At 41.1% G+C, this 10,760-nt stretch overlaps 1 protein-coding gene across 1 annotated transcript; it reads left to right on the top strand.

The window, feature by feature from the left end:
- Positions 1–1,413: 1,413 nt before the first annotated feature.
- On the top strand, positions 1,414–2,918 carry LOC126259489 (plasminogen receptor (KT)). The gene has a single exon (XM_049956328.1). The coding sequence runs from the start codon at positions 1,643–1,645 to the stop codon at positions 2,102–2,104; it is 462 nt and encodes a 153-aa protein (XP_049812285.1). The 5' UTR covers positions 1,414–1,642; the 3' UTR covers positions 2,105–2,918.
- The last annotated feature ends 7,842 nt before the right edge of the window (positions 2,919–10,760 follow it).

Genomic DNA, 10,760 nt, shown 5'->3' with positions numbered 1-10,760 from the left:
GCCACAGCCCTGTCTCACCCCACAACTATTGCGTCCTTTTCATGTCCTTAAACTTTTACACCTTGAGTCCGGTTTCTGAACAACTTTAAGATAACTTTTCGCCCTCATTTTGTCCCTGCTATCTATACAATTTAAGAGTGTACTTCTGTCACTACTGTCAAAAGCCGTCTGTCAATCAACAAATGCTTAAAGGCATAGTCGCTTTCTTTGAATCTACCTTCTAACATAAGTCAGTATTGCATCTCTTGTACCTACATTTATCGTATCCCATCTGTTCTTCCCCGACATCGGCTTCTTCTGAGAATAATTCGAGTCAGTATTTTGACTTCTATACAGACCAAATTTTAAGATGATCAATTTGACCGTTTCCAATTTCCAAGTGTTACAGCCTAAAATACCGTGTACCGCTTGTCATTTATTGCAAAATATATTATTATAACTAATACACTAAAGTTTTATAGCAGTATTTGGTGCTAGATTTAAAAAGTCTCCTACTCGCTTCGTAGTTTTATGACTAAGGCGGCAGTAAAACACCCGGTCTGATTATATACCTTAAGAAATCGTTTTCCCCCGCTCCAGATAGGCTGACTCTCGGTTTTACCAAAACGACCGTGAAACTAAAGTTTCGAAGATAATGAAGTGACAAATACTGACATACGGAAATGTTTCTTGGAATAATCGCCCTATTATTTGCGCTTGTCGTCTTCGCGTAGTCAACATTTCGTGAAACCGACTTCTGACGCAAGATCTGCCTGAGAGACCGGTAGCATCAAACCGGTGCACTGTTTCTGCGTCGACTGCCGGTTTTTCCATCAGCGCCAAATGACTCACTGCTTCAGAGCGCTCGCCTCGCAGTTTTGCAACGTTTCACAGAACTTCGCTTTGCAGGCATCCATTTGAACACCGCAAATTCCTTCACGTATTTATACATGCTCCAGTTCCTTTTGCAGCCGAATACACGTCGTACAGATAACGGTGACATTAGCTGGGGTGAAGTTTGTGACGATTTACTGGTAGCAGATTTCTGTTGCCGTTTCGTGGTGTTTTATTGAGTTAATGACCTAAAAGGGAATTATACATATTTCGCCGCTCAGCTACACATTCGTCACTACAGCAGTCGACATAGCGGTGCGACGTTATGAGGCTACGCAACCGTGTAGCAGATCATGTATACATCTTCCGTCGCAACATAGCGATAATTATACGAAATTCGGCTGCAGTGACATTTACATACTTAGAAACTTGACGCCAGTGCTATCTCACGGTGCCAAGCGCAACCATGTACACCGACGGCTGGCACGATCGACTCCAGAGGCAAACCACTGCGCCACTGCCATCTACACGTCAGCTCCGAAACTAATAAATAGCGCAATGACAAGGAAGCTACGACGCGTTGTGCGCCTGCGCGAGATAGATGCACTAAGGCAGGTAGTACCGCATATCACTTCGCGCTGAACGGTGCGGGCGTGACACATCTGATCGAGTGGCATCACTGCTTTCGCTATCTGTGTTCGACGCTGCCGTGTATCACTTATCGCAAGTACGCGCGCGGGCTGAGCAGCCGATGCAGTTTTGAAATCAGTGTTCTCGACGGTTTGCGATTGTGCAGTAACTCCGCGTGTAACGCTGAAACGCTCGTAAAATGGGCGGCTTCATCTCGAGATCCATGGACGCGAACTTAAAGAGGAACCAGGAGTTCATGACAGAAATGAACAAAGTCGCCGTCGAGCGGAATATTCACATGCAAAATTTCATGCGGGAGCGGCAGATGGCGATGCAGATTGCTCGGGCGAGGGAGCAGTTGTACTGGTTCGGCTCATTCTACATCCTGGCTACCATGGGGATGGTGGCGGGCTACCGGCGTAGCAGGAAACCTGGCGTGTTGGCGCCGTTGCTGCCGCTGACGTTCGTTCTCGCGTACCAGGCGGACATGGCTTACGGGAGCAAACTGCACCGCATAAGAAGCGAGGCAGAAATGATAATGAACCACGAAGCCGACCTGCTGGATCTGCCCTGCGGCCTACCTTCGGTCTCTATAATAGACCAGGCGCGCCTAGACGACGGCGAGAAGAAGAAGCTCCATCCGTCCGTGCCTGCTGTCTGAGTGTTTTTCCTTGCAATAATATTCCTGTACGGAATTCGAATTCTGCCTTTCCCTCTTACAACTTTCGCTAATTTAATGCATGTGTGTGTTGATGGGAGTTAAACACGCAGTGCCTAAGGGGCGCGATTCAGTATCATAGTACTCGTAGTTACTTTGTTGTGTGGAGGCGTTCATCGCTACGTCTTGCAATAAATTTCGTCGAAATCGTACAAAAGTAATTTCACATACATCGTTGAATTGTAATGTTTGTAATATATTCGTTGTTAGTGCATGACAAGTGGTAGTTTTTATACTTACAGAATTTTTATACTCATTGAAGTACAACATTAAACGTTATTGAATGGCAGCTATTACTCAAGAGGACAAGGCATAAATATATTATACAGTCTGAATTTCGTCTGTTGTTGTTTTATACGAGTTTAGAAGTTTAAAATGTTGTACGTAGCTCTCTTAAAGTGGGTTCTTACATAGTTTACTAAACCTATTTTATGAGCACATCATTTTACAAGTGTGTGTAGTAGTCAGATATAATCTAGTTAGATCTTGTGAACAACGAAGGAAATATATTCGTAAGTCGTTTATTAAATATATTTTACGAGCATAATTTTATTGTTCTGAAATTCTTTGTTATCTGCCGTGCACGTCAATGCCTGTCCACTGCTCCATATTACCTTTTTCCACTCTTGATGTTTACATTAAAGTCTACATCTCCACAATGAACTGTGCTTAGAATAATGTCGTGACAATAACAGAAATTAAACTAATAAATATATTCAGCACATCAGTGTTCTCTTACATTGGTATCCTGTAGATAACAGTACAATAAAAGCACAGTTTCATGTTTCATCTCGTATTTATTAGTGTTGCAAAATTTGTGTACTTGGTCATCAGCGTGTTGCTGCCTAATGAATATTCCAAGCAAAAAAATCTGCGAAAACAGCAAATGTTTGTATAAGTGTTTGTGTGATTCAGAAGGCAGAAATGTCCAGACAGCAGTTTTGTCTGTTGCCATTCATTAGTCAGCATGCAGGCTGACGCGTTGGATTTACGCTACGGTCGAATCGATATCGACTGCCCTGCTGATCTCCAGTGTTTGTATTTGAAACGCAAACTTGACCTGCTTGTATATAACCTGCCCCAACGGGTAGAGCGGTGTCCGTGTATGTTGCCGCATGCGAATGACTTCTGGCAGTAACGCAATTTTTTTTATTGTGGTGCGCCACATGCACCCAATGTTGTTTGGAATAACGTTTGTTTTGTTCATCATTGTTAGAAAACACTGTTAGGAAAAATGAAAGCCCGAGAAAAGTAAGCGTTCTGCAATGTGAAGTATCATGCCATTGACGCACGCGCTTATGTATCTGTTAAAATTTACTACGAATTCATTCATTAATATCAAATGTATACAACATCAGCAAGAAAACCGTGAACTGTAAACCTAACTATTTCATAGCTTCGTGTTAAAATATCACTTTAAAGAAACACCAGATAGTATGATATTATGTACTGTTGAATGCCAAGGAAATTTGTTTTTTGTTTGTTGAGAAATTTTATTTTATCAAAAGAGTTGATTCGGGAGAATTTCTCAACCGTTGTAACAGTTATTTGTTGGGTGACGACACATAACATTTCCCACGGCTATGACGTTAATTGATACGTTTGATTTCGTGATTTACAGTAACATTTATACATTTTTGTCCTGACGTGTTTTGCTACCGAATAGTAGCACGCTCGAATATTTATATCTCTGCTGTCGACTCAGTTACATTTGTCATAAAAAAGGAAGAAGATATGTGAAGGCAATGAAACAAAAGTCTCGCTGGTTGTGAGACTGCCAAGAAGTCCGACGAATTTGTAAGAATCTGTATAACATTTTAATGAATAACTGTAAAGAAGAAAATAAGAAGGTGAGTTAAACAAATTCTTTAGACTTGCATACATTATTTTGTGACACTGTTTGAAGGGCTTATTTCAATAGTAGTACAAGTCCGTTTTTGTTCATTCTGAGATACAAAGTCCTAAAGTTAAATGAGCGCTGAAAAATCTGCAGTTGAGATACCAGAAATATTCAAGTATTGTTTGACTCATTTTCTTATTTACAGTTATTCATTTAAATGTTATACAGATTCTTACAAATTCGTCGGACTTCTTGGCAGTCTCACAACCACCGAGACTTTTTTTTTCATCGCCTTCGCTTATCTTCTTCCTTTCTTATGACAAATATTCAAGTATATATACTTGAATATTTCAGGTATCTCAACTGCAGATTTTTAAGCGCTCATTTAACTTTAGTACTCTGTATCTTAGAATGAACAAAAATGGACTTGTACCACTGCTGAATAAGCCCTTCCTTTTATACCTCTGTCCAGTTTTGCTAGCTCCAGATTCGCAGTACAGCAGCATAGGCTTAGTGAGTTTGCCCAACGGAAATGAGTAAGTAAAATCAGGAAACATAAAAGCCACTTACGTTGATAAGCGTCATGTTCACTCCAAAGAAGCCATACATACTAAAAGATTAAGACGACGCCACGGATGCTCAAACACTTGTATTTATGCGGAATAACAGACGGAAAAATTGAAAAGAAGGTAAGTAGAGGCACATTTTAATGAAACGAAAAATGAAGAGAATACAGCGTTCGAGGCAGTTTCAATTTAGGGCAAGACAATAAAAAAAAAAAGCGCTTGATGCCGAATCAGCACTTCCAATAATGGGCTTGTAACGGCTATCGGTCTTTGATGTACTGCATCTCTAATTAAAACAAAATTAAACAGAAGTGTTACGCACGTAAGGCGAACTGTCAATTGTGTTAGGAATCTGATTTGCCTATTGGCTCCTGTCTCTGGTTCTTCGGCCGACGTTCATCTAATGATTTTACTGATTTTCATCTAATGATTTTACTCCCCCACCGGCAATGGAGGGTGAAGTTTTGACAATGCCAGCCACTCGTGCTGGTGAAACGTCAGTAAAATCATTAGATGAACGTCGGCCGAAGAACCCGAGACAGGAGTCAATAGGCAGTTTGTCAACAAGTGGCCACGAAAGCCTTAAAATTTTGAATTTGATTTGCCTCTCCAACTCTGTTCTACATTACTTTGAAACTGTATTTACTGGAGGGACCTACAGTGGAAAAGAACAGCAGGTAATGGGCAAGGCCAGTGTGGGCTGCGCCCTGCACTGTGGCACGTGACGGTCGCATCAAAAATAGCGCTGCGGTTGTTACGTAAGAGTGAGTACCTAGCTAGCGATCGCGCTGCACGGCCCCTTCAGTTCAAGGTCGGCAGCCCGCTCGAGGGACACGGCCGGCGTATCGATGCGCCCTGGCACAGCACCGGCACTCAGAGGGGAGGCGGAAGTTCTCGGGAGTGGGCGTGACGTCACGGACTGCGCACGCGCCCGGCGCTTTCCTGCTAAAGGAACCGTGCCAACAATCGGGGCAGGAACACGGGCGCACGTGACGTCATCCGTGACGACGCCAGGCGATGACGTCACCAGCTTCCTCCCAGAGTGGCCACACACTGAATGTCAAAGGTAGGCGAATACATTTGGCAGAGCGTGGGTCAAAGCACTACTGGTTTGTCAGTAAACTGAAGAGCAAACAGCGTTTGTTGTGGAGAAAGGGGGCTTTCACGAAGACACCCTCCCGCACAATGTTGACGATAAAGATGCTGCTGCCGCGGTAAGTGCTCAACTTCGTTGCAACAAAAACAAAAGGTGTATGAAAAATGGGATCAAGGAGCGTCAAAGATCACTCACGAAAACCTGTTGAGAGAATTGAGGTTGAAGGAAAAAAAAAGCTTATCATAACTTTTTATATGTTGATTGTCCACCATCTGATACTTTACATGAAATAGTTGTCAACATACTTAGGCGACCCCACACATATGCACTTCCGCCCCCCCCCCCCCTTGGAAATTAGCGTACGGTGTTTTTATTTATTACAAAATACTTGGGCTCTAGGCGCTTCAGTCTCGAACCGCGCGACTGCTTCGGTCGCAGGTTCGAATCCTGCCTCGGGCATGGATGTGTGTGATGTCCCTAGGTTACTTAGGATTAAGTAGTTCTATGTTTTTCTTAAAAGACATCATATTTGCCGTTGACTGTATAAAATATTTATTATTACTGTTGCTATTGCTATTATTACTATTACTATTATTACTATTGTCAGTGCACTTGAACTTGTATGTGTGATAGATTATTAGAACGATGGTAACATCGACAGTTCAGCATATATTTAACGACATATTACGATGTAATAAGTGTCGTACTCATCGGATCTTGGGGGACTCTCACAGTCAAAAGGCTGCATTTTGACGTCAGATATTTTTATATTCTGACAGAATGTAACTTTTGCACTGTTACTTCAAAATGGCCATAAGGCCGAAATTGGAATAGCAATAATAAATATTTTATACAGTCAACGGCGACAATGATGTCTTTTAAGAAATATTATATGACTGTGAATCCCAACAATGAGAATTTAGTTCTAAGTTCTAGGGGCTGATGACTTCAGATGTTTAAGTCCCATAGTGCTCAGAGCCATTTGAACAATTTTTTGAACAAAATTCTTATACACTTCTAAAAGTGCTTTCCTATGATTTCGCTAAGCCTCTCGATTGTTGTTGTTGTTGTGGTCTTCAGTCCTGAGACTGGTTTGATGCAGCTCTCCATGCTACTCTATCCTGTGCAAGCTTCTTCATCTCCCAGTACCTACTGCAGCCTACATCCTTCTGAATCTGCTTAGTGTATTCATCTCTTGGCCTCCCTCTACGATTTTTACCCTCCACGCTGCCCTCCAATTCTAAATTGGTGATCCCTCGATGTCTCAGAACATATCCTACCAACCGATCCCTTCTTCTAGTCAAGTTGTGCCACAAGCTCCTCTTCTCCCCAATTCTATTGAATACCTCCTCATTAGTTATGTGCTCTACCCATCTAATCTTCAGCATTCTTCTGTAGCACCACATTTCGAAAGCTTCTATTCTCTTCTTGTCTAAACTATTTATCGTCCACGTTTCACTTCCATACATGGCTACACTCCATACAAATACTTTCAGAAACGACTTCCTGACATTTAAATCTATACTCGATGTTAACAAATTTTTCTTCTTCAGAAACGCATTCCTTGCCATTACCATTCTACATTTTGTATCTTCTCTACTTCGACCATCATCAGTTATTTTGCTCCCCAAATAGCAAAACACCTTTACTACTTTAAGCGTCTTATTTCCTAATCTAATTCCCTCAGCATCACCCGACTTAATTTGACTACATTCCATTATCCTCGTTTTGCTTTTGTTGATATTCATCTTATACCCTCCTTTCAAGACACTGTCCATTCTGTTCAGCTGCTCTTCCACGTCCTTTGCTGTCTCTGACAGAATTACAATGTCATCGGCGAACCTCAAAAGTTTTTATTTCTTCTCCATAGATTTTAATACCTTCTCCGAACTTTTCTTTTGTTTCCTTTATTGCTTGCTCAATATTAGCCAAATGTAACACTACGCGGCTGACTGCAGTGAGGCATTTATATGCCTTGAGCAATTGCTGTATAATCGTGTATTAACTATCCAAGTAACGTACACGTAACAAACATTGAGTGTATAACCATCAATTCTCTGGGCTGTGTTTTTTTTTTTGTGTGCGTCACCTATAAAATTTAGGTCTTGTGCGATGACACGTGTCAAAACTGACCAGCTCTTTACATCAAAAACGGCAATGTTAGAGGCTTCCATCCACCCCTTCTCCCCCACCCAGATAAATTTCTGCACATGCCTATATCCGCACAATCAAAAAACAAAATACTACAATGAGAGATGTAATTCCACCAAATCACCGTGTATACTGTATATTATGCTACAAAACCTTGTCAGTAGCAATTCTTTCAAAGACATTAAATTTACAAGCTAATTTTGCGTTAGTTATTTTTTTTAAAACGTCGTCCTTCATGGGATTTCATTGTATTTTCTGAGCAACTTATCTGCCCTGACATCGCACAATACCGGCAGTTATTCGTATATTTCGGTGCATTCCAATCATAACGCTCTTTTATCTTGTTTTGAACTAGATTTTCAACACCACAACAAAACAAACAGTGAAACACTGACATCCACAGTCTGTAGCACGCAAGAGACGGGCAAACATACTGTCAGTATTGGCCACGGATGGCACAATATTTGCGGGCGGTGCAAAACATTTCAAAAGTTTTTGATATTTTCGATATTATTGTGCAGCCTCTCAATTTCACCCATAGACGTTGAATTTTATTGGGCTTCATGCAAAATTGAGCAATTATTTACAGCCTATGGGAGCTGAAGGCTGTGGTCACAGTTGCACCGATATCTATGGATTCCCCCACGGGAAACGTCTCATACCAGACGAGTGTACACCAAATGTCTGCGTGGTGGAGTGCTTATGGTGTACATGTACGTAGAGACAGTGTTTGCGCACCAATCACCGACGTAGTGTAACTGAGGCGGAATAAGGGGAACCAGCCCGCATTCGTCGAGGTAGATGGAAAACCGCCTAAAAACCATCCACAGAGCGGCCGGCACACCGGACCTCGACACTAATCCGCCGGGCGGATTCGTGCCGGGGACCGGCAGGCCTTCCCGGTCACCATGGAACTCGTTGGACCGCGCGGCTAGCCGGGCGGGCTTGGTTGGTCATATAGTACGTTAAGGGGCTCCGGAAAGGCTCAAAATCACGAAAAGTTCAATTTTTACTTTTTTGCGTTTTCTGAACCTGCAGAAACCTGCAGGAACCTTTTAATAGATATATAATTTATGGAAAGTAAGCGTTTCCGGACACATGTCCACATAACATTTTCTTTCTTTGTGTGTGATGAATTTTTCCTGAAAGTTTGGCCGTACCTTTTTGTAACACCCTGTATAGGCTACTTGAAATTCTGATGCACTGTAAAGTTTTACATTATGATTTTATTTCTGTGATTTGACTTTAGATTTCCTATCAATCCCACGCGAAGAGCTCTCTGGAGGTGAGAAATACACTTGGTTTTCATTGTTTGGTTATTCCCAAGTAACTGAAAAGTCCTGGCAAGAAATAGCCTGGAAATGGGGACTAATGTTTTAAAATGCAATAATTCAATATAAAAGTAATGTAACTACATGTAGTTAATTAAATCTTCAGTAAAATGTGTGGAACACCTGTTACAGTGGTATAAGTACTTAAGGAGCTCCGGAAAGGCTCAAAATCATGAAAAGTTCAATTTTTACTTTTTTGCGTTTTCTGAATCTGCAGACTATTACCTTTTAGTAGATATATAATTTATTCAATTCCGAAGACTACAACTATTTTTAAATTTTTTTTTGAAATGTGTTCTACATGGGCGTGACCCACTGTGGCGCTGTTAAACTGCTGTCAAATGGTGTTATTATTAACGTCCGTGTTGATCAGGTACATTTTAGTGATGTGAGATAAAGTATGTGTTGTGGCTAACCTGTGATGGTTCAATATATATCGCTGGTGTGATTGTCGATTGTTTCATGTTTATTTACTCTGTCGTTATCTCGAAAATATTCGTAATTAATTCTGTTTCTTGAGTCTCTGTTTTGTTGAAGTATAATAATGAGTAAAAGTAAAGTTATTACAAATCCTCTGAAGGCTTTTAAGAAAAGGAGAAATGTTGGAAAGCCAAAGGTATGTGTTATTACTGTAAACAATAAAGACGATGAAAATCCCCAACATAGCTTGTGTCCCAAAGAAGAAGATAGTTGGTGTAAATATAACAAAGGATTGCTAACTGCCGGCCGCTGGTGGCCGAGCGGTTCTGGCGCTACAGTCTGGAACCGCGCGACCGCTACAGTCGCAGGTTCGAATCCTGCCTCGGGCATGGATGTGTGTGTTGTCCTTAGGTTAGTTAGGTTTAAGTAGTTCTAAGTTCTAGGGGACTTATGACCTCAGCAGTTGAGTCCCATAGTGCTCAGAGCCATTTGAACCATTTTTGATTGCTAACTGGTGAAGTGTACACTCATAAGCATAGTCTGCCTCATGCAATAATGGAGGTGATAAAACCTATTTTCAGAGACTTAGCAGCACCTGAACTGTTGAAAAAGTGTATTCACGGAAAAACTCAAAAACCCAATGAAAGTGTAAATAGTGTTATATGGTCGAGAATCCCCAAGACTGTATTTGTTGGAATAGAAACACTTCACTTTGGTGTGTATGATGCTGTTGCGACTTTCAATGATGGCAACATTGTAAGATGCAAGGTATTTAGAAATATGGGAATGAAGATAGGTTCTAACATGGTACGAGCGATGCTTGCTTTACACAAGGAACGCCTTCGGGCTGCAGACAGGGCTGTAAAGAGTCTAGAAATACAAGCAAGAGTAAACAGGAGGAGGAACAAGAGGAAGCTGGAGGATGAGTTTGCAGAGGATGAAGATAATCCATCCTATGGACCTGGAATGCACTAAAAAGTTAATCCAATCTTTGTCGCTCGATTCCCAAAACTTTTATTTTCTCATACTAATTACATGTTTTCTAAGGATCTTCCAAACATATTTGTTTCAAACTTTCAGTAAATGTTACACAGTACCTTCTGCATAATTTAACACAGCCTTTTTCCAAAAAACTGTATATTTTTGAATATATAAATAAAAAATTGCAAAAAATGTTGTGAATTTTCATTACAAT

This window comes from Schistocerca nitens, chromosome 5 (genome assembly GCF_023898315.1).
Source record: "Schistocerca nitens isolate TAMUIC-IGC-003100 chromosome 5, iqSchNite1.1, whole genome shotgun sequence".
Taxonomy (NCBI): domain Eukaryota; kingdom Metazoa; phylum Arthropoda; class Insecta; order Orthoptera; family Acrididae; genus Schistocerca; species Schistocerca nitens.
This window is presented reverse-complemented; position numbering and strand designations above follow the sequence as displayed.

What these genes read in the sequence shown, in the direction of transcription:
- LOC126259489 (XM_049956328.1), top strand. Translation starts at nt 1,643, where the DNA reads ATGGGCGGCTTCATCTCGAGATCCATGGACGCGAACTTAAAGAGGAAC.